We start from the raw sequence: 25312 nt of genomic DNA on the forward strand, positions 1-25312 counted from the left end.
AGATTTGGATTTTTTTCCTTTCAAAGATTTCTCTGGGATAAAGCAGCAGCTGGATATTTGTGTGAGAATATAAGAAAGAGAATGTTACATGTGCATGCCTGTGTGTATCAACCTTCCATATGAGAATCTACTCCAGCTGTAGGAAGGAAGCGGACATATGTACAAAATCACCTTACTTTTGTTAGATTAAAATAAAAGCAAGGCCTACTAAACCATCTCAGTACCTGGAAATTATACAGAAACATTCTTGATTTCCTTTTATTCCCCAGCTTTCCTTTTTCCTTTTTTATTTTTACTTCAAGCATTAGGGTGTTGTTTTTTGTTTTTTTTTTTAGCTTTTTTTTTTAAGTAGGCTCCACGCCCAGTGTGGAGCCCAATATAGAGCTTGAACTCACGACCCTGAGATCAAGACCTGAGTTGAGATCAAGAGTTGGATGCCTAAGGGACTGAGCCACCCAGGCACCCAAGCATTAGCTCTTAATAAAGGCCTTCTAAAAATAGTTTTCCCACCAAAGTTTTTAGCATCTAAATACACCTCTTCTCTGCCTCCAGCATGTCCTCACTCCTGTTAGCACTCCCATCTCTTCCCCAGCAGCCCAAACCTAGCTCAGTATGCTCTTTCTTCTAATGCTACCCCACCCAACAAAAAAAACCAACTTGCTCACTTCAATCAAAGCAATTTCCAATTCAATGTCCCTCCTACTGGACCCTCTCTTTCTCAGTCATTCTACAAACAGGCTCCTTTATTCTGGCTTTCCCACAACTCTCCCACAATTAGATTCTGCCCTATGGCTCCTTTCTCAAGCATAAACTCTGCTTTTCATCTCATGTATCATGCTATATCAAATATAGACTTCATAATAATAGTTACAGTTCATCGCATACTCACTATGGCTGCTCTTTTCAACCAAAGGTTCATGAAGCCTGTGTTACCAACGAGGGAGCCATAGCTCAGCTCTGGAACTGACTTGACCAAAGTTAAAAGCGAGCAAGCAGCAGGGCCAGTGCCGAAGCCAGCTGTGCCTGGCTCCAAATAAAGCCAACTGTCTTTCCATGTCATTACACTCCTCTACATGTCCCCCTAGCCACTCCAAATCCAGTGTTTTCTTATATTCTAGACTGAAACAGGAAATACACAACATTTTTTTTTCCTCTTAGGGAGAAGAATTCATGAGGATCTAATGTTAAGTCTTACTAGCCCGTCTGCTTTTCCTACTTGGTTTAAGCCTGTAGGGTTGTGCAAAAAAGGTGTTTTGCCAGTTTTAGGACTCGTCTGCTTGTGAGAGGCTGGTTCAGCATCTACTTCAGCTATGGGCTGCTAGGTTTCCCTTGAAAATAATAATAATAGCAGTTGCCACTTACTAAGTATTGTAAGTACCAGACATGGTAGTAAAGTGCTTTTGCTCATTTATCCTTAAGAAACCCCATGAAACAGGTCAATCACACTCACTTTGCATATGAGAAACAAGCTCAGAGATTAAGTCATTTGTCCTGGTCAATGTGGCAAGAGAGGGATGTAGAAGCTCCCAAGCCGCATGCTCTTAAATCTCTGAGGTGAAACCCGCTAATTATACAAACACTTCCTTTTATGACTGCCCCACCCTCCACCAGCAGAATTCAAGAAATCCACGTCTACCAGGCTAATCTGGAAAATATTCACAATAGTGGACACAAGAGCCCTTGGACCTTCAGCTTATGGGTAAGACTCAAGGTCACAACCCACACTGCAACAGAGATTTGGGAGAAGGGTCAGAAGAAGGCAAAGTAAAACCCTGGGAGAGTGGAACAGGAAGAAGTAGTGACTGGAAGTGACCAGAAATTGTCAGGGTCTAGAAGAAGCACTGAGGTTGGATGGAAGAGAGCCATGGAGAAAATGGCCTGGAAACTCCAAGGGAGGGAAGAGGCTGGTGTGGAGCAACTCCTAAAGGACTGATAACCACCATTATGGGAACTGAGGTCAGAGGAATGGGCTCAGAGGTCACTCCCCACCACTGGTAATTCTATGTACTGAACAGATATCCAAACTGACGTCATAACAGTTGGAGAAAATAAACAATTTATTACCTATCTACTTGTAATGGGTATGTTTTACAATTATCATCCTTTCCAACCCCCTAGGGCATGAAAAGGTGAGAGCACCATACTCACTGTTCAGAGGAAAACGGACCAGAGAAGTGACATTTCTTGCTGAAGCTTACACAGCTAAGTGAGGGCAGAGGTCCAAATCTAGGTCCATCTGACCCAACAATGATGCTCTCTCCCAAACCTCAGCAGCACTAGTAAACACTGTCCATAAAAAGGATATCCACAATGTTTTTGCAGGCTCCATTATGAACAGAGGTAATAGCCCTAACTCTGAAATTATTTTTAATAAAAGCAAAACTTACTGGTGGAGATGCAAAGCGACAAGATGGAGAGCTACCACAGGAGCTTCCAGAGACAGAGCCAGCGTACACGGGCACTGGGACTGGGCAAGCTGGGGGATGAAACACACGAAGAGAGATACCACCCTGTAGTGCAATTATACGGACTGTCTCACAGAAAACCTGGCAGAACTACGACATCTTTGTGCCAACCAAAAATTCATTCACCTACTTATTACAGCTCCCAAGGATAAAACTAAAACTGCTGTAATTACTAAAACTGTTTCAATTTGGATTTGGAAAACAAAACAAAAAAAACTGTAATTAAATAAGTATGGTTACGGGTATTGACGAAAAACTCAATGAAATCTTAAGAGGCACAATCGAAAATTAGGGATCCCTGGGTGGCGCAGCGGTTTAGCGCCTGCCTTTGGCCCACGGCGCGATCCTGGAGACCCGGGATCAAATCCCACGTTGGGCTCCCGGTGCATGGAGCCTGCTTCTCCCTCTGCCTGTGTCTCTGCCTCTCTCTCTCTCTCTCTCTCTCTCTGTGTGTGTGTGACTATCATAAATAAATAAGAATTTAAAAAAAAAAGACCTACTTTGCATTTTTAAAAAATCGAAAATTAATTTTGTAACACAAAATATTAATTTTTCTTAAGTCTACATTCACTCTGCAAGTAAAAACACACAAAAAAATTAGGTACTCACATTTCTTCACTGGAACTTGCTCAAGAAAAGGATGGCTAAAAAATGCTTCTGTAATGAAAAAAAGAGAATGCAACTCTTAGAATGATGCTGGCTAGCAGACAGGTTAATCTTGTGGATATCTTTGAGATCATAAATAATTGTTAACTTCTTTATGTAGCCTCCATCTCCTTCCACTGCAAAAGCCTATTATTTTTATAAATCTATAAAAATGATCAGATTATAAGTCATTATTAACGAAAAATTGGATATAATAATTGTAAATTTTGCAACAAGTGCATTCCAACACAGCAGGCCCCGAGCAACCAAAGCAGCTATGTGCTCTGACATATGCTGCCCTCACATAGACAATCCCATGGAGGGCTGTAAGCAGGCCCTTGCTAAGCACATACATCAAGCAAGGCTGTTGTTAATTGTTCTAAGAAGCAATCTAGGCAACGGATTTATACAATATATCCGATCCTTCTATCCCAGAGAGATATTCCAACAGCTGGTTTCACATTTTTTTTTAAAAAAAGCTGTTTAGCCTGATTTAATATTTTGGCTATCCACCAAGGAGAAAACCTACACAATAAGCCTGCTAATTAGATAAAGATAAATAAGCAGGTGAGTACATGGCTGTTCCTTATTTTACTTTCTTTACTTTCCTATGTGTATAAAGTATTTCATTATTTCTTTACAAACCCACAAAGATAATCTCATCTGTCATGAAGTCCCAGACCTATATGCTAGTAAATCTCACAGAGCAGGCAAGAAGGCAGCACCACACCAGTGTGGGGGGTTTAAATGAGCTAATACAAGACCAAGGAAAGCTTAACTCAGGTCCGTCTAACGAACGTATCTTCCTCTGAAGGGTCCTGTGAGTCTCACTGAAATAAATCACCAAAAGTCACTCAGAGTATATTATCATTTATATAACCTGCTAAGGAATAGAAGTGTGGAGGGTTTTTTGTTTTTGTTTTTGTTTTTTTAACTGTGGAGGGTTTTGAAGAAAAACATGAGTTTTCTATCCAAGATCATTTTTAGAACAAAAATTAATATACATATACATAAATTCTAGTTTGACATATGAGATATGAGATTTTTTATGCTGATTTTTATGGACATAATAGGGATAAAATAGAAAAGATATTTTTAAAAAACCTGAACGCAAATGCTCTGAAACCACATTCCAAATCAATTGCTATGGTATGGAAAGTATACATTAATATAATCTATCATTTTAAAGCTATTATTGATGACTAAGTTGTTTCAGTATTGACTGATACCTCTCATGGTTATAGAGTAACTCTCTAAATTTAATCTCTCACTCTGAAAGAAAAAAATATTTACCAAGTGCATGTGCTGAAATTTAGTTCCAACTTTACAGAATTTTAAGAAAGTACATATCCAGACTATTTCACCTTGTCCCCTATATGGAAACCTCTAGAGCTGTTGTCAACTGAGGGCATTTGCTAGAACAAAGAACTGCATGCTTTACATACCAGCTTATTTAGTACTCACAAACTTAATGCACGGCATTATCTTTCCTTTTATGGACAAGGAAAAAGCACATAAAGGCCATGTATCTTCTCTAATGTCAATAGAGCTAGCAAGTTGAAGGACTAGGATTCAAACTCTGGTCTATTTTATCTAGAAGCCTATGTGGATTTCCGTAATACACATGAACGGACCAAAACTCTGAACTAAGTTTTTGCAAATCTCTATTACTATTACAACTAATTACTATCAGAAAAATCACTTTTTTTTCTAAAAATGCAAGATCAAGGTTAATAAGCATTTTCATTGAACATTGCTTACAGCTTTTCTGGTCTGACATTTAAATTTAAGTCATGGTGCTTTAACGTATGGTTGGTAAGAATAAGATTGATAAGAACAATCTTTTACATGACATTGATAAGAACAAGTTAACAAACTGTCCTCCAAAGAGGAGCTGAGACCCAAACAATTTCAGGGAAAAACATTTCAAAGCCTTCAAGAACTGGATAATCCCTACAGTATTAAGCATTCCAAATTCTCTCATTACACAAGAAGTGGAAAAATATTATTTGAAAAATAGACTGTTAGGTTAAAATACTTAGAAATGTTTAGCTCTAAATGATTAAATTATAAAAGGAGAAAGGGGGCAGCCCGGGTGGCTCAGCGGTTTAGCGTCTGCCTTCGGCTCGAGGCGTGATCCTAGGCTCCTGGGATAGAGTCACGCATTGGGCTTCCTGCATGGAGCCTGCTTCTCCCTCTGCCTGTGTCTCTGCCTCTCTCTCTGTGTCTCTCATGAATAAATAAATAAAATCTTTAAAAAAAAAAAAAAGAGAAAGGCTCAAAATCAATGATACGGCTTCTGCCTTTAGAATCTAAAAATCTAAAATCATAGCCTCTGTGGAACAGCCAGAGCCTGTTCTCCTGCAGCCCTACAGCGCTGGTGAGAACCAAGCTTCAGAAGGGTTGCCACACACAGAGCTGCGCCTCCTTGTCTCTCAAAGCCCCATCTTTGAGGCTGGATTGTTTCTCCTCCTTTCCTTCCTTCCAGTTCTTCTCCCAAATATATCCCCAGCCTAGATTTCTCCTCTGAACCCCAAGTGCCCTTTTGACATCTGCACCCCTATGCTGAATGCATGTGTTCCGTCTACCAGGTCCAACCTGAGCTCCTGACTCTCCCAGAACCTGCTCTGCTACACAGCCTTTCCCGTGTCCGTAGCCAACAATTTCATTGCTTCACGTGCTCATGCCAGAAACCCTGGAGGCATCTTTGAGTTCTCACTCTCATATCCAATTCATCTGTACCTCCCGCTGCCTCTACTTCCAAACAGACCCAGGATTCAGTGGACTCCTGGCCACTTCTGCAGCTATGATTCCAGCCTAAGCCCCTTCATCTGTCCCCTGACTGCCCCTGCCCCAGCCTCTGTCCTCCCCCTACCTCACCACCTCTCTCCACAGTCTGTTCGCAATGGGCAACCAGAATGATCCTTTTTTAAAAACATCGGTCAGATCCTATTATTCCTCTGCTCAATTTCTCCCCATCACACTTTGAGCAAAAGCCCACGTCTTCAACTGGCCTTCTAACTGTTTCTCCAGTGTACATGGCACACTCCCAGCTCTGGGCATCTGTACTGGCTGTTCACTCCGCCAGGAAAGCTCTTCCCCCAGACATGCACACCGCCCACTCTCTCACTATCCTGCTGTCCATCAATCAAGTCTTTATTCAAAGGCCACTTCCTCAGAAAAGGCTTCATGGAACTTAAACTTTCAATCTCTCCCCCATTCACATTTCCCGTCCCTCTTCTTCCCTAGGGCACTTATCACCTTCTATGTGGTGCATAATTATAGTTTATCATTTGTTTGTCTCTCCTCCCGCAAGAATATGTGTTACATGAAGACAGGGATTTTCTTTATCATTTATTACTCTATTCCCTATACCTAGAACACAGCAAGCACTCAGTATTTACAAAATAAGGGAAAGAAAAAAGATAAAGAAAGAAATTGACTTTAATTCTCTTCTGAAAACTCTATAGTATCTTTTCAAATACAATCTTTTTGGGATACACAAAAATCAAATTAGAAAGCGTACAAAATTTGAAAATATTACTTACCAAAGTCCATTCTGTCTTTCTGGTTTCTCTGAAGCAAACCCAAAAGGAGATTAGCCAAATAAGGTGATGTTTCTCTGGGAATACTGGGAGAAAGGAAAAAAAAAAAAAAAAAAAGACTCTAAGTGGTGAGTTTAGACATATTAACTACATGACTTTTGCCTTCATTATGGTAAATGAAAACGTAAATATAATATGCAACTTCACAAATACATTTTATACCAAGAAGATCATGGTAAAGCCTCATTCCTTATAGGAGAAAAACAAAAACAAAACCCAAAACCTAAGCAATTGCCTTTGACAAAGAATATCCATTCGGGAAGATTCCTGCATTGCACTTATTATCTGTTTGAATATCTGCAGGAATAAAGTACTTCACAAGCACAGTCTTGAGTTTTAACATATCTTCAGCTTGATTCTATATCTGCTAGAGTTCTCTATTAGAGAAAGAGCCACCTCTAATTCTGCCTACAAAAGGGCACAGCTTAAACAAATACAAATGAGAAATAATACAGCTTCCTAAAATCCATTAAGGATAAACCAAGAGAAAAATAAGTAATAGGAATATGCAATTCACAGAATAAAAACTACAAAAGAACATTAAACAAATGGAAGACTGCCAACTTTACTAGTAAAGAGAATAGTGCAAATTAAATTAATAGCTAATTAGTCCTCTTCTGTTTGTGAGACACCCAGTCTGATAACATCCCATGTTGGTAAAAACGTGGGGAAACAAGCACTCTCTTCTACTGCTGCATGGCCAATTTGGATGGCATACCTTTTGGTCTAACAATTTCATTTCTAGGAGTCCATCCTAAAGAAATACACAGAAGTGAACGTACACACACACACACACACACACACACACTTTTCACTAAACACTGTTTGGAGAAATAAAATAATGAAAACAAGAATCTGACTAAACAAAATATGATACATCTAATCACAGAACTCTATGAGCCATTTAAAAGGATAAAGTAGTTCTCCATATCCTGTTGCCCAATGATGTCTAAGATACACTGTAGAGTAAAAAACGTTGCAGAACAATTTCCAAAGTTGATGTAATTTGTATTGAAATACGTGTGCATAAATACATAAATATAAACACGTGTGTATAAATATCGACATAAGCATTCAAACTCCCATGGAAGAGATATGGAAAGATAACAAAACAAGCTTGTATTACGCTAGAGAGCAAGGAAGGCCCAGGGAGGAACTGACCTCCTCACTCACACACATCTGTTTCTGTTTGCATCTCCCTCCCCTCAAAGAGCACATAAAACTTCTGTAGTTTTTCCTTTTAAATATACTTTACATTTTAAACAAGAAAAAGAAAATGGTACAGCACTATCCAGGAACCGATGATACACCAGTAATTCTCTGATTTGTTGCTATAATGAACATTCTCACGTTACCATCAGCTGAAAAAAGATTCAAGAACGGAAACCAGTAAAACCCAGAGCTCAACGAATGTTATGTTCACAGACAGTAAAACCCAGCAAAACGGAACACGTACCTAGGCATTAAGCTTCTGTTTTTTTCATAAAACATCCTTAGGTCTTGAGGACTATTGGCCTGTTTAAAAAAAAAAAAAAGTTTTATTTCCTAAACAGGGGCAAACAGTTCAAATCATGTGATCCATGCTCATCTTATTGCTAGACAGCAGACATTCTGAACCTGAAAGCCGTGGATGGTGCAAGGAGCCACAGATGGACACTAGAACTCAAAAACCTCTAGACCTGAGTGCAAAATCTGCGTATCTAGGCTTTGTGTATCTTTGCTGAGGTCAGCCTCTCAGAGAAGCCTGAAATTTAGGAAGAGTTAAGAACCACTACTCTGGAGGTTACCCAGCCCACCCAACCCATACATTCTTATTGTGTAAAATTAGGGTATATTTTACCTTAGGACCCCCAATGATGCAAGCCAAGAATGGAGCTGTGGCTACCTTCCAATCCCTCCCTGGCAACTGGCAACAAGCAGCACCCTCCCAGTAAGGGCTGCTGGATTACCAAAGCCACTCCTCCACTGCCCCTCCCCAAACAAGCTAGACTGAGAAACTGAGTGTCTAGACTGGCTAGGGCACTGATTTTATATTATTTTCTTGGACAGATATGTTTACTTTGCTCCAGTTTTCAGGTTCAAAAAACCTCTTGGTAACTGGGCAATGTGAACTCAGGAGGAATCATCCTGATTAGTTCTAGAGGGACTCTTTCTGACAGGATGTGAGGACGGTGGAGAAGAGGGAAGAGTCACTCAGAATAATTTCCATAAGAACTGAACTATCACCTCCTTCTTACCCAGCAGTGGCAGGAATAGAAAGCTGGAGATGGTTTCCAGCTTTTCTTCCCAGCCCAGGCCTAGCCCTCACATGGAGTCCAGGGCCCCCAAACCAAGCTAAGAAGCTAAGCGAGAGGTGATTATCACTGTCATACCATTTCCCACCAGGTTGTCAGTCCTGACCCTGGCTAGTTTTCACTAGCCCAGAAAACACAGAACAGGCTTTATACCCAGGCCAACTACAAAGGGAAGGCAAGTGAAAAAATAAAAATAAAAAAGCAAAAGCAAAAGATGTTCTGGCTCGCTATAGCAGCTTCTGCCTGTGACAAAATCAAAACAAGTCACAAGGGAACCAAAAACGCTTTTTTCAATGTATCCCCTGTTTCATAAATCAAAGGCAACTGTGAAACGAGAAGATCCCAAGACTGAGCACATAAGTAAAAAGTCAGGCTACCTGAAAAGGTGGTTTTCCAACTAGGCATTGATATACCACTGTTCCTATGCTCCACAGGTCTGCCTTAGCATCATAATGTTGAGACATAATAACCTCAGGAGCCTGGGGATAAAAACATTGCAGACACATGCATGATGTTATTTACATAATCAATACCAAAAAATTATCTGGTAAAGGTCACACATGCTCCTAACAAAACTACTAAAACAAGATCACACTGTGACATTTCCTTAATCAGATGATTCTGCAGTGAACTTAAACCACATTTGTACCCTGGGATTTACTGGTAAATCTCAAAAACAACATTGCCTTAAAAGAAGCAATTTATAGAAACAAATATTTCTATATATTATATGGACAGTAATACAGTAAGAGTACTAAGGCTATAACAAAGAAAGATACACACCAACTACAGGGCAGAGGTTACTCCGGGGTAGAAGAGTGGAAAATGGGAAGAGGGAAAAATTTAAAGGACTTGGGCTATTGCTGAAATATTTTATTTCTTTCTAGAAAAAGAAAAAAAGATCAAGGCAAACATGGCCAAATGTTATCTTCATTAAATATGGACAATAGGTACATAAGTGTTTGCTGTATTACTCCCTTTCTTTCCTGACATTTGAAAGCTTTTAAAATAAAATACAAACTATGATGAAAATACAATAAGAACTGTCTTAAAAGCAAAGGCATTTGTTTTCTCTGCTGCTTTGTTACAGCTCTTTTCCCATCTCTCACTAGGTGTTGCTTTTTAAAAATACCAATAATCCAGACAAACATTAAACAGAAATGTCAAACATGCTCAAAGCCCCTGAAACTTTATTTTCCAGGAATCCCATTTTTAGTAGTCATCCCTGGTAAGCTTCTCACTGATTTAGATCAGAGAAAATCCTTATTGAACATAAGCCCACTTTAAACTTAGAATTGAGATAGGTACATAGATTTACTTTGCAGAATTCTAAAGCTCCATAATTAAGCTATTTCCAGGCTTGAGGCTTCACATTGGTTTGGAAGTTTCACAGCCTTGTCCTTTCAGACATAGTAACATCCATACGGAAGGATGAAGGGGAGAACTAAGGTTTTTCAGGTTTCCCTGTATGTAACACTACTTGAAAAACCTTCTATGATCCAGGAATCTTGCCAAGAGAAATAACATGCAAGAGATGAACATGTTTATCCTAGAGGTGAAGAAAGATCCCCAAAAGGGTTTGTTTTTTTTGTAAGTTTTCCCTAATACTACATATCAACTATAGCATGACCACACTTCATCAATTTGTGTTTTCATTTAATGTATTCGGAAATTTCTACTATTAATAACTTTTTTTTTCTTTTTAAACTTAAGCTAAATGGACTCCATGCTGGGTGTGGAGCCTACTTGAAAAAAAAAAAAAATGGGACACCTGAGTGGCTCAGTGGTTGAGCATCTACCTTTGGCTCAAGTTGTTGTGATCTCAGGGTCCTGGGATCGAGTCCCACATCAGGCTCCCCTTGAGGAGCCTGCTTCTCCCTCTGCCTATGTCTCTGCCTCTCTCTGTGTGTCTCTCATGACTAAATAAATAATCTTTTTTTTTTTTTTTAAAAAGTAACTAATGGGTAAGTGACTAATTTTTTGCAGTTCACTATATTAAAGCAAAAGATGACTTACAACATTATCAATAGTATAATCAGTGTTGGTAATATAAATAACAATCTAGACTATCCATAAAATCACATCTTACTTGAAACCAGCATCATACTTAAATTCCAATGCTAATGGCACTGTACTGTACACACGTAAGGACAAAAAACACTCACCATGTACATTGGGGACCCACACAGCGTTGCAGCCATCATGTTACTATGTAGATAACGAGCAAACCCAAAATCCGCTATTTCACAAAATAAAAAGGAGAAAAACAAAGTATACTTTACTCACACTTAACACAGAATGTATCTTCAAGACACAAGAGGGCACAAAGGAATTATGAAAAATTTGCAGCTTATTGAATAAGTCTGTCTGCCAAAGAAAAAAAGTTTCTACCTCAATTTCGACAAGCTAAGACCTAGTAGTGATCACCACCTGTACAAGCCACTGCTCTGCCAGTTTTATAACTAAGGAGCAATCACTAAGCTTTGGGAGAGAAAACGCTCATTGTAATAAAGGATTCATTAATACATCTCTCACTAAATATCAATACCAGGTATAGAATTTGAATCGTTTTCTTCCTTCTCCAGATCTGGATGTAACATACGTAAAATCAGAAATTTCTTCAAATATTGGTAAAAGAAAAATTGGATTTTTCTTTTTTAACAATGAAAAGAAAAACTTAAAAAAAAAAATACCCTGTATTACAAACTGCTTCAAATAATTGTGAAAAGAAAGGCTGAAAAAAAAAAAAAAAAGAAAAGAAAGGCTGATCTAAATGGTCTCCTAGATCCCTTGGGTTAAAATCCCATGAGCTGTAAAAAGCTGGGGTTACTCAACTGTTGCCACTATGGTTATACTAACTGCTTCCCTCTGATGAGAAACAGAATAGGGTTTGCTGCTGGGAGTCATGTTTGGAGTTCCTAACGCAGGCCCCTTGGGCCTGAGATTTAGCACATGCTGCTAGTAATGTAAAGGGTTCCCATACCTAAATGTACTTCACAGAACTCAGTGAAAATTTCAAGAGTACATCAACAAAATCCATCAGTTTAATAGAGTTGAGCAAAAGTTATCTAAACGACTGAATCTCAAAACTGTCCTTTGCATAAAATACTACATGGCTATTTACCTATTTTGATGCGAATACCACTGACGTTGGACTTTCTGCGATTGGCATATGACAGCAAGATATTCTGTGGTTTGAGATCCCTGTGGATTATTCCTTTGCTGTGCAGAATTCGCATGGCAGCTGCGATCTGATGCAGAAACACTCTAATCGTGTCTTCACTAAGAGTTCCTTTAGCTGGTAGAAGAGGAATCGCACAAATATTTAAGCACACACAAAATCAAATACCATCTGCATCTTCCATCGACAGAATTAAGAATACAGAGGGAATAAAGAACTGGGATTCAAATTTTTTTTTGTTTTACTCTAACAATTTAAGTCTATGAAAAGATATCAGACACCTCAAACATTTCACTTGATTTGTATTTGTATCTCCTGTCTTCACCAGGGTTTTTCCCTTTCCTGTTTTTACTGGTGAAGCTGTCCACGTTACTCTGAACACAACAGGTACTCAGCAAATGTGAGGCCCATCGAGAAGCCTAAAAAAATTACTTCTCCTTCTTACTAGCCAAATATCTGGGATAAATATCCATATTTAATTCTAGCCATTAAATGAGCACAAATTAAAAACAGGTGAAATCTCTGAATGGGAGACTGGGACTTTACCAGCACGTGTGTCTGTCAGGGATCTGTGTTCCCACATCGCTCTCTCCTCACTTCCCTGCAGCAACTCTCCCACCCCACCACAGTATCTCCTGTAAGTAGACACCTATAAGAAGGAACATTTCAACTTGTTTTCACTTCTACAGAGAGACATTGTGAACATTATTGGAGGGTGAATGCTACAGCGTGTCTGTGCGTATGCCGGAGCACATCACGGTTAACAGCTTAATCTGGAGTCAGGCTGCCTTTCTTCAAATCCCAGCTCCTCCACCTCCTTACTGGGTGACCCTGGAAGAAGAATGCTCTGTGCATGCTTCCTCATCTATGAGAAGCTGTAAACAGACTCACTACATGGGGTTCTTGTGACAATCAAACAAAATAGCACCTTTAATAATGAAGACTTTATAAAAAGCCTGACACAGAACAAGCACTCAAATATAGTCAGTACACAAATATAAACTTTTTATTACAGTGGATCTAAAAGTCACAAATGTGATTCCTTGAATCTACATTAGGGATTTAATATCCATGACGCTATCTACTAAAACTTTTGTGAACATAGCTCTGCCCATACCACTCTAGAATATGTTCTATATAACCTTTCCATATGTAATTAAGAAGTCAAAGATACTATGCTTGGAATAAATCATACTGTCACTTAAAATCAGTGTAGACACATTACAATGACATTTTATGTCTTTAACACCTTCAAATAAGATAAATCCCCATGGTTTAAAAAACTCAAATACTTTTTCTGGGGAGGGCTGTTCTTAGCCTATCCTCCTTTTTTATTCTTTGGGGCTTTTTTCTTGATGCTTACTAAAAACAAACAAAAAAATCTAAATACACTAAAACATCAAAAGTGGTATCTTCCATATGTCATCCTTTGGAAATAAACACAGCTAAAAATATGGAGTGTATGCTTCCAGACTTGGTGGGTCATACCAATGAGTAGATCTTTATTTTTGTAATGTTTTACTTAATAAGTTACTTCGCAAAAATTAAAATGGACAGCTTTCTTTTCCATTTCATTCATTCACATTTTAATTCTAGGGCTCCTTTAAATGACTGCAGCTGCTTCACACTTGAATTTTTTCCCCATGACATTCAACTGAATATACTCAAAATTTATTTGCTTCAGAGTCCAAGCAGCTGTTGGGGATGGCGGGGGGCAGGGTGGGGGAAATGAATGATCTAGTTTAAGCTGTTTCTGAACACAAACTATAGTAAATATTCACATAGTTCTATGAACATGGAATGCACACTTCTCATCACAATCTTATAAACTGAATTTCCCATGTTACAAACTTCGTATTTTAAAGGCATGGCCAACATCAAAACTCTTCCCAAATAAATGAATTATTGAGCAAGGTAGGCCCAGAGGGAGTAGGCTCAGCCAGAGGTGCCACACTGAAAGTATTCTGCTAGAATTCACGTTAAAGTACGACTTGATAATTAAAATTTGTTAAAACTTGCAACCAGAAGAATTTGTTTTCTATCTTTTGAAAATGTGAATGGCATTTTACTTATCAAAGCAAATAAAAGGACTACATGATCATGTTGTGATATAATGGCATTAGATCATCTAGACCAGTGCTCTCCAAAAGAAACATGTGACCCACATACATAATTTTAAGTTTTCTAGTAGCCATATTTCAAAAAGTAAAAAAAAAAAAGGTTTAAATACTATATATTCAATCTAATACACACAAAATATGATTTCAACCTGTAATCAGTATGATACTTAATGAAATATAATCATTCTCTTCTTTGAAATGTTCAAGATCAAACATGTTCACGTTTACAGCACACCTTCAGACCAGCTCACATTTCAAGAGGTCTGTAACCCCATGAGGTTGCTGGCTACCATACTGGACTGTTTAACTCTCGAAAATTACTTGAGGTCCAGATTTCTTTTATAGGTCTTTACGAGTGTTTTCAAACTGCAAGGGATTCCTTTAAACACTGTGGCAGAGAGGGACCAGAGCTCTCCCTGGTTAAATGACTTAACCAAAAACACAGCAATTAAGTGAAGAGTGGCACTGTTGGTAAACCAGCCTGCTTGTCTGACTCCCAATATTCAAGCTCATGAACTCCTCCCTCTAGGGTCTCCTGTTCTATAACTCCTGCTCTGAAATATCAAATACAAAGTTCAGCATCATGCAGAACACTGCCCTCAGAGCTGACTTCAGTCTGCTACACCAGTAACAGTGCCTCTGTCAGAGAGTAGGACTTGTGTTAATGAGGGAAGCTGATATTCTAATGAGGGCACTCAATCTGACCCCAGGGGAAAGGTGCTTTTATCCGGATCACTGAGAACCTCACAGAACTCGAGTCACTGAGAAGGTACAAACAGGGTGTTTTCTAGCTTGAACTTCTTTCGAGTCACTGAGAAGGTACAAACAGGGTGTTTTCTAGCTTGAACTTCTTTCCACCAGCAGTGAATGAAAACACTGCTATCTACTAGTAAATGACATTTTGAGAAAATCTTTTTTTTTTATTTAATTTTTTTTTATTTATTTATGCATGAGAGACAGAGAGAGAGAGACAGAGACACAGGCAGAGGGAGAAGCAGGCTCCATGCAGGGAGCCCCACATGGGACTCGATCCTGGGTCTCCAGGATCAGACCCTGAGCTGAAGGCTACGCTAAACTGCTGAGCCACCCGGGCTGCCCTTGAGAAAATCTTTTTACCAAATTAAGTTAAAAAAGAAAAGAGAATCTTGGTTAGGAAAAACAAAAACTACACATGAAAGAAACTACCAAATTCAAGCTAACAGTTTTCTCTAAGGGGGGAGGACAGAAATGAGACCAGGGCAGGGTTTACATATAGCTTAGACTGGTTGTAATTTCTTTAAATGGGGGGCGGGCAGTACCAGTTTCCTCCCATCCTCCCTCCCTCCTTCCCAACCATCAACTGGACAAACCCATCTCCCCAGTGCCTCCCCTAAAGTATGCTGGCTTCAAGAGGGCTGGGGGTGGGGGAAGTGGTCCTCCAAGGCCTTTGATGGAGGGTGGGGCTCAGCAGGCAGCACCTCCATGTGAGGAAAGTGGAGGAGGCCGGAAGCATCCCCCCCCCCGCCCCCCCCCGCCGGGGCAGGAGCTCCAGGGTGGCAGACTGGGTGGCGGGGTGGGGGGTGTAGGCATTCAAGGAGTGTCTGGTCCCCGGTGCCAAGGAGTAGCTCCAGAGCCACTGCACCCACTGCAGCACCAGGCAGACACAAGCCTCGGGCAAGAACCCCCAGGGTTCTTCATATTGATCTCTATTCGGCTTTTCAAAGTCAGCAATGTTTTGTATTTTAAAGATTCTTAAAAGCTCACTTTGATCACACTTCGATTACTAGGTGAAACTGAACATTTTTAATATGTTCTTGTAAATTGTCCATACCCTTGTAAGTATACCTACTGATGTCTTAGGGTCACCATCAACTGCCGCGATTTAAAGGTTGAGATTTTTTTGCATATTTCCTTTGCATTTTAAGAGATGAACAAGTAGATGCTGGCCTCATCTAACACCATTTTAAAAAATACTTGTGGGAGGGATCCCTGGGTGGCGCAGCGGTTTGGCGCCTGCCTTTGGCCCAGGGCGCGATCCTGGAGACCCGGAATCGAATCCCACATCGGGCTCCCGGTGCATGGAGCCTGCTTCTCCCTCTGCCTGTGTCTCTGCCTCTCTCTCTCTCTCTGTGACTATCATGAATAAATAAATAAAATTAAAAAAAAAAAATACTTGTGGGAGACACAATTTGATCTGAATGCCTTATATCCATCCTATAGATATACATTTTGGATACAGAATTTCAAGCACCATCTAGTACTAAAATTTTACCTCTGCCACAAAATAATTTCAATGTTACTTTTAATTAATCCTTTGTAATTTTTTAATTTATAAGAAGAGTCACATTAATAAACACATTCTTAGATATATTTTTACATTATGATTTTTTTATTTTGAAAAGGACTAATGGTTCACTGCTGGTAATGCAGGAGAGTCTTTTGAAGAAGGGAACTATTTGGTTTTTTTTTCTCCCTTGGGGAGAGGACCCATCTCTCAAACCCTGCCAGAGAGAGGCACACACAAAGTAAGCACTTATACACAGGTTTAGGAATAAAACCACAACAAACAACAGTTGGGCAGCAAAGTCATCACACTTAAACAAATACACAAATATTTATTGAATGTTTCTATGCAAGTGCAGAAAACAGAGTCAGCATTATTTCAGAAGTAACTCTCAGGATTAAACAAACTACAGTAACTATCTCTATTGAACATCGACAGACAAACAAAAATTACCTTGCAAATAATCTGCCAGGTCTCCACCATTGCAGTACTGACACATAAAAGAAAAAAATAATTAAAATAAGAAAACTGATTCAAGATTAATTCAATCTATGATCAATTAATTTTAATTAAAAATAGTTCCTACATAATGTAAATCTAGTCTGAAAAACATCAGAATTATGGTAGCAAATTTAATTATATATTCCTTATAAAGTAGAATCTAAATCACTAAATGGACTTTATTAATTCAAAATTTCCCATAATAATCTGTCAACTTTAAAGTATATATTAATCAAAAGGAATCTGAAATAAATTAAGCAGCATGTATACTACCTACCTCCATCACCAAAAAGACAGAGTTGGGTAATTCCTGAAATGTAAACAGTAAATATAGAGAAAAAATGAATCATAAATTCAAAAAATAATGACAATTAATAAAAATACTACACTTGTTCATTATTAAACAAGTAAAATAAAATCACAAAACCTGTTAGTAAGTGAGATTTAAAATCCCTACCACAATAACTTAAGCATCTCAACTTCAAAGCCAAGCCAAGTTTTGATGACACTAATATGGTCATTACATTCAATTCTGTTCATGGAAAAAACTAAAGAAAGATTCATTGTTTGGTCATAGCTATGGTAAATCTGTGGGGGAAAGAAGGGTAGGATTCTCTGGTCCTCAAAGAAGCACTTCCACTTTGAAAAGTTTATGTTTTGAGCACTGACTTGATAATCCTAAAACTCTAAATGTACAATCTGATTTCTGGAATACATGACCCAGGATGGTTAGTTTTTCTAATTCTTGTGTTTATTTGGAGGCAATCACATTATCTGGGACTTGCTGGCAAAGACATTTATTTCTTCACATATCTTGGTAACAGACTGATTTTTAAGGAACTGATTTCAGAAATTTTACTAAGTCTTTCAAAGTCCTATAGCTCCAGATCTGTTGATCAAAGAGTAATTCAAAGACTAGCTTCTTAATTCTTCAATAGCAATGCTTACAATGTTAATTCAATTTTAAATTGTACTTCCTATAGCCTAACTTGAGGCAGTGTTCAAGTGTGATTCAAGATACAGCCCTTCCCAAAAGCACCTGGCTTCATTAATATCCTAAATTCAAGAATGAGGAGTTCTATCAGAAGATAAAAGCAGAGGCGAGGCAGTATCCCTCAGAGTGTGGTGCAAGAACCAGTGCTAACCATGAATTATCTGGGACTAGCCCACAAAGAGACAATTACAGAAATTAAAAGTAAGAAATTTTAAAAGGCTTCAAGCAATTTAACAAAATAAGTTTATGTCTGCTAAACCTAATAATAAAAACTTTGAAAAAAAAAAAACTTTGGAGGTTTGTAGGTCCTTTTTTTGCTTCATTTTTACAACAATTCCTTTTTATTGGATTTTATAAAGTATCAGTTCACACACAAGTTAGACATAAAAACTGGTGTCTCAGCACTTCTAGTCTAGAGCACTTCTGTGCAACGAGGAACATTGCTCTCCGGCCTTCTGGCTAAGATCAAGTGTGCAACAAGGAACAATACAAGGGGCAGCCACAAAGTGGTTCCACAGTGTTCACCAAGAGTCTGGATGCCACAAGTCAGGACCTGAATTATGTTGTGCAACTTAATTTCACTTAATTCTCCAGAGGACTAGACAAAAAATTAAAACACATGGTGCCCAATTCTTTGAGCCCCACACCTCCGCCCCCACAGGGAGGCATATGGGAGTTCAGAAGAATGGCAGTGCCTTCTGCTCTCTGCTGGGAACCAGGAACCACAGTCCTGCCCAAGCAGGATCACATATGGCATGGACAGCCAAGTTGGAAGCCTCAAACAGACAGCTGGTTTCCCTAAACAGCAGCACACCCATGAGCAGGAAGGAAGTGGAGAACCCGTCAGCTCCTAGCAGGCTAGGAGAGCAAGTCTATAAGAAATACTTATTTCCTTTAATCATAAACAAAAACAAAAATATGCCTCTAATAGCTAAATCATCTCTTTGGTGAAAAAAAAAAAAAAAAAGTCTTAGATTTAGCCATCTAACCTGATCAAACCCAGACCAAAATGCCCTAAAAATACTGAGATATCATTAAACCAGTAACTTTTTTTTTTAAAGATTTTATTTATTTATTCATAGAGAGACACACACACAGAGAGAGGCAGAGACAGAGGCAGAGGGAGAAGCAGGCTCCATGCAGGGAGCCCAATGTGGGACTCGATCCCAGGACCCCGGGATCACGCCCCGGGCTGAAGGTGGCGCTAAACCGCTGCGCCACTGGGGCTGCCCAAACCAGTAACTTTCAACACAGTTTTCTTCTCCCCAGGTAGGAAGCCCAAAAATATCTCAAATCAGTATTGCTTAATCAAATAATAGTACCATATCCTAAGTACTGAAGAGAAAAGACAACTAAGAATTCCTTAGGGAAAGCTGAACTGTTCACTAGACATGAAGACATTGAAAGAAATATTTTAACATCCTTGATTTCTCATGCAAATCTTCTTTTGCCGCCCCCCCCCCCCTTAAAGCAGTACAAGTCCTCACGGGTTCAATCATTTTCTCTTGAACACCCTCCTCCTGAAAGGCTCCATTACAAAACAGTGTGCCTCTCTTAAGTGAAGCACTTAAGTAATCTGGAGCATGAGTAGCTCCAAGAGCCAGGAAAGAGTCAGCAAAAAGAAAAAAGAAGAAAACCAATCATGTCATTTATAGACTGAAATTCCTATGGCACTGGCGTGCCAGGAAAGAGCTTGAAGAGATACTCATAGGGTCAGACAGGCTGAGGGATGAGGCCAATGGGCCTGTGAGCCAGACCACCAAAGGTTTCCCAAAGTGGAACACACACCTGACTGCTTTTTCTAAAATTAGGAAATCCTCATCCTCAACTCCTCCCCAGGAACTTCCATCCACAAAATTAAACACAATGAATTTCAATTGATCATTTCCCTACTCAAACTCAGTAAGATAGAAAATCCCGGGCAGCTCAGGTGGCTCAGCAGTTTAGCGCCGCCTTCAGCCCAGGGCGTGATCCTGGAGACCTGGGATTGAGTCCCACATCGGGCTCCCTGCATGGAGCCTGCTTCTCCCTCTGCCTGTGTCTCTGCCCCTCTCTGTGCGTCTCTCAAGAATAAATAAAATCTTAAAAAAAAAAAAAAAAAAAAGATAGAAAATCCCTAAGAAGGGTGCATGGGTGGCTCAGTCAATTGGGCATCTCCCTTTAACCCAGGTCATGATCCCTGGAGTTCAAGGATCGAATCCGCATCAGGCTCTCTGCTCAGTGGGAGTCCGCTTCTCCCTCTGCCCCCCTCACCTTTGCTTGTACATTCTCTCTCTCTCAAATAAGTAAATAAAATCTTTAAAAAAGAAAGTCCCTAAGAAAAAGGGGAAAAAAAGGTATTATTATGAAGAACTCTAGGCCAGTATATGAAAATTTAGATGAAATAAAAATTTTAAAAACAATTTGTTCAAGTAAAAACACAATCCTCAGAATTATTCTCCTTGGGTAACATGGTACTAGACAGCCTCATAGCATTCTATGTGTAAGGAGGCTTGGGTTATCATCTCTCTTTACCAAGGGGGTGGTGTGGTTGTTTTTTTTTTTTTTTTAAGACTTTATTTATTCATGAGAGACGCAGAGAGAGAGAGGCAGAGACACAGACTCCATGCAAGCAGGACTCCAGGATCATGCCGAGCCAAAGGCAGACACTCAACAGCTAAGCCACCTAGGCATCCCATGGGGGTGGTGTTTATAAATAAAAAGTAAAGTCTTTTGAAGGACACACAACAGGTTTTTTTTTTTTTTTCTGGGAAAAAAAAAAGTAGGTATCAGAAGAGGACATCTCTTTTTTAATATACCGCTAGACTATTTAAATTGTTTTTCCACTGATGGCCTATTACTTTTGTAATCTGAAAAAACAATAAAGATAAAATGAATTTAAAAATCAGATAGCATGACCAGGTATTCTTTCCAGCAGAATTCAGATGCTTAGGATCAGAAGGGGAGAAACATAAAGTAACAAAACAATTCAGTAAAGAGCAAGCGAAAGATTCAAGAAAAATTTGGGGATCTCCCAAAACCCATCCCTCACCATTTACCATTTCTTTCTTTTTTTTTTTTTTTTATTGGAGTTCAATTTGCCAACATATAGCATAACACCCGGTGCTTATCCCATCAAGTGCCCCACCTCAGTGCCTGTCACCCAGTCACCCCCACCCCCCACCCACCTCCCTTTCCACCACCCCTTGTTAGTTTCCCAGAGTTAAGAGTCTTTCATGTTCTGTCTCCCTTTCTGATATTTCCCACTCATTTTTTCTCCTTTCCCCTTTATTCCCTTTCACTATTTTTAATATTCCCAAATGAATGAGACCATATAATGTTTGTCCTTCTCCGATTCACTTATTTCACTCAGCATAGTACCCTCCAATTCCATCCACGTCGAAGCAAATGGTGGGTATTTGTCGTTTCTAATGGCTGAGTAATATTCCATTGTACACATAGACCACATCTTCTTTATCCACTCATCTTTCAGTGGACACCGAGGCTCCTTCCACAGTTTGGCTACTGTGGACATTGCTGCTATAAACATCGGGGTGCAGGTGTCCCGGCGTTTCACTGCATCTGTATCTTTGGGGTAAATCCCCAGCAGTGCAATTGCTGGGTCGTAGGGCAGATCTATTCTTAACTCTGAGGAACCTCCACACAGTTTTCCAGAGTGGCTGCACCAGTTCACATTCCCACCAACAGTGCAAGAGGGTTCCCCTTTTTCCACATCCTCTCGAACATTTGTTGTTTCCTGCCTTGTTAATTTTCCCCATTCTCACTGGTGCCTCACCGTTTCTCCGCTACTTTCCCTGACTCATTCTCCACCCTTTGGGTGACTCCTAGGGGTTTTCTCTTAAAAGAAGAAAATCCTTTTAATCTCCTAAAGGATCGGAGATCAAGGGGTCTTTTGTTAATGCGGTGGTTTTTGGAAACCCCCCAGGTTGTCTAAAGATAGGGGCTGAAAAAAAATAAAAAATAAAAATAAAAATAAATAAATAAATAAAGATAGGGGCTGGTTTGCCAGAGTTGCCTACACTTGGATTAGAGGGTTGGAAATTTCAGTCCCACCCCACCTCCAGGGAGGGAAGAGGAACTAGAGACTGAGTTAAAATACCAATGGCCAATGACTTAATCAAGTGTACCTAGGTAATACAGCCTCTATAAAACCCCAAAAGGATGAGGCTCCGAGGGATGTGGAGAGAGTGGTGGGCTTTCCACATGCCTTACCTTACGCATCTCTTCCATCTGGCTGTTTCTATATTCTTTTATACCCTTTTATAATAAACCAATAATCTTTCTGTGAGTTCTGTGAGCCACTCTAGCAATTAATCAAATCCAAGGAAGTTGCTGGTACTTCTGATCTATAGCTTGGTCAGAGACACAGGTGACAACCTGGACTTGTGATAGGTGTCTAATATTGGGTGTGGTGGGGGGTACAGTCTTGTAGAGCAAAGCCCTTAACCTGTAGGATCTGATGCTAACTCCAAGTAGATAATGTTAGACCTGAGTTGATGGCTTGGTTGGAAAAAAAAACACCTGATCTGTCAAACCTGAAAGAGGACGTTAACTACCTCCATTCTGACCTCAGTCTGTACTTTCTAATTGATTAAATTCTTCCTTCAGGCTTGTCTCTTAACTCAGACAAAAGACCTGGAGGGCAAAGCAGCAATAGGGACTTTCCCCATACTAGCAAGACCCCTTGTGATGGACACCCAGACAATGATCGACCTGACCTCTACTGCCCACCTGCATGTACCCACTAATCTTTGCTCCACATTTTCCTCATATGAACCTGGAAGTATTTTCAGCACTTTGGAGACCGTCTTTGAGACTTTGTTCACTGTGTTCCCTTGGTGTTGGCCTTACTAAAATCAATCCCTTCCTTGTTTCACCACCACTCATTTCTGTCTTTGGATTTTGTCAATGGTGAGTGGTCAAACCTGGTCCATTTGGGACCCCTGGAGCCAGCTGCTCTTACACCCTTGGGCCCCAGTTACAAACTTAAGAAGTGAGAACAAAATACCTTAACTAATCTAAACCTGATTTGCCCATAATTTTTCAAACTGCCTAAGTCCTAACTGTTTGCAACAGTCCCACAGGAGATACCACCCTCTTCTGCAGTTATAGTAAAAAACAGGTAAGTTTGGGATACCCTTCTGAAAAATAAGATGAGTCCCTACAGCAGATCTTTGTACATAAATTCCAGAGACCAAAGATATATAAGTATGGAAAACTGAAACCATAAATGCTAGAAGAAAAGGAGGGCCATTTTTATAATCTCACAGTGGAGAAATCCTTACATGATATAAAACCTAAAAAAAAAAAAAAAAAAAAAAAATACCTAGAGGCCACTAAGAAAGAGATGGACACATTTTACTACGCAAGAACTTCCATATACCAAAGAGATGCTGAAGATGCCCTCCTCCTCACCCCACCAAAAAGACAAACAGACAAACAAGGAAAAACATTCCAATACATACAACAAAGAGCTATTAACTCAGATTTCCTCTTCTTCCCCTCACACAGCTATTATCAGCCCTCCTCCTAAACGTCTCGCCAAACTGTCCAGGCCACTCCATTTCCAATGGAACCACCACTCTGTCACTCAGACACTTCCTACACGCTGGCTCCATACCCACCCTTGCCCACTCTCCAGAGTAGCCAGTGTTTTACGCACGTTAATAAACTTCTGTCCCAACTGATTTACAATGGAGAACATTCTTTTTTCTAACCATAATGGTTGAGTCTAATACTCAGATATATGTACTTCCTCGTTCCCACCTGGGATGAGAATCATAAACAGAAGACTGCCCAATGATCGTAGAAAGCAAGCAAGCAAAAGTGAATAGTGCCCCACAAAAAAAGAAAATTGGGGTTATTTTCCCCCTCATTTGTAAAGTGTTTACTGCAAAACCTTAGGCTGCAAAACATTTGAAAGAAGCACCTTGATCTCACCACCTGAGACTGACATGGTAGTTCATGCTTTCACAAACCTATTTATACATCCACCCACATGCAAATGGAGCATATATTTGCATTTCTGTACATTTTAACATAAGCCATTACCACCTTTTTGCTTATCTCCAAGCTCTCCAAACAGTCAATGTTCCCAGCCCATATGTCTTTCCATAACTTTCTCCTGCTCAGTCATTGCTTAGTAAAAGGTGTGTATTTTTTTTAAAGGTGTGTATTTTTAACTGCAACAGATATTTCTCTTCTTTCAAATATTTTGTAACTGCCCTCTCTCTCTCTCTCTCTCTCTCTCTCTCTCTCTATATATATATATATATATATATAAAAGACACTGTTCTAGGCACTGAGGATACAGCTGCAAGCAAGCACAGTTAACTGCCCTATTCTTATTAAGCTTCAGTTTGAAGAGGTCAGAGTCAGGGAGAGACACCAAACAAAAGAACTGAGTACAGACAATATGTTAGAGGGTGATAAGTGCTATGAAAAATAAGTAGGGAAGGGAGACAGTGCTGGGTATTGGATTGTAATTTTACTGAGGGTGGCTAAAAGAAAGCTGAAATGTATTTGCTGAAAACACAACACTTGAGTAAAGACCTAAAGAAGGTTGGGAATATATCTATATATACTACAGAGATAAAGGCCCTGAGAATGGACCCATACACAATCCATACCAGAGGCCCATGTGGATGGAGCAAAAACAGCAGGCACAGAGAGGGAGCCAGGGTCAGAGATAATAGGGTCATGCTGGGCAAAAAAGGACTCTGGCTTTTACTCTGATAAAAAAGGGGAGCTCTGCTCCAAGTCTGAGCAGAGAGGACTAATAAGCCCTGATTTACATCACCAGGATTATTCTGATTACAGTGTTATAGAATATTCTTTCAGGGCGTGGAAGCAAAATATTGTCAGATAACATACCAAAGAGGATCTAACAACTCCCATTTCTACTAGGGGTCCATGAGAAGATCCTCCCCACTTACACTTCCTTCCCAATTCCACCAGTAAGAACTGGGCACTTTTTAATTTTGCCAAAGGAATGCGTGAGAAGGGACATCTCACTGTTAACTTTAATTTTCATTTCCCTGACTACTTGTTCATGAGTATCATTTCATACCTTAGCCATTTTTATTCCTCTTATGAGAATCAACGATCAATATCCTTTGCTTTACTGTCTCTCTAGGTTATCTTTTCTTTACTACTTTTTGAGAGGATTTACATGTTTGAGATATAAATGTTACCTGCCTCCTATGTCCTGTGTTGTAAATTCTTTTTTTTAAATCTGATCATGG

General features: G+C 39.6%; 1 protein-coding gene across 9 annotated transcripts in view; it reads right to left on the reverse strand.

The window, feature by feature from the left end:
• ULK2 (unc-51 like autophagy activating kinase 2) overlaps positions 1 to 25312 on the reverse strand; it is an 82465-nt gene that overhangs the window by 50002 nt on the left and 7151 nt on the right. For 8 of the 9 annotated variants that reach the window (XM_072820964.1, XM_072820963.1, XM_072820961.1 and 5 more), the window contains exons 4-12: positions 17352 to 17384; positions 17027 to 17063; positions 12134 to 12307; positions 11175 to 11248; positions 9387 to 9488; positions 8172 to 8230; positions 6659 to 6741; positions 3075 to 3122; positions 2388 to 2476 (exon numbers count right to left, since the gene is read on the reverse strand). In XM_072820964.1, the coding sequence (XP_072677065.1) occupies positions 2388 to 2476; positions 3075 to 3122; positions 6659 to 6741; positions 8172 to 8230; positions 9387 to 9488; positions 11175 to 11248; positions 12134 to 12307; positions 17027 to 17063; positions 17352 to 17384 (699 nt within the window). The remainder of the gene's footprint in view (positions 1 to 2387; positions 2477 to 3074; positions 3123 to 6658; positions 6742 to 8171; positions 8231 to 9386; positions 9489 to 11174; positions 11249 to 12133; positions 12308 to 17026; positions 17064 to 17351; positions 17385 to 25312) is intronic. The other variant, XM_072820962.1, reaches the window with a different exon arrangement.

This window comes from Canis lupus, chromosome 3 (genome assembly GCF_048164855.1).
Source record: "Canis lupus baileyi chromosome 3, mCanLup2.hap1, whole genome shotgun sequence".
Lineage (NCBI taxonomy): Eukaryota > Metazoa > Chordata > Mammalia > Carnivora > Canidae > Canis > Canis lupus.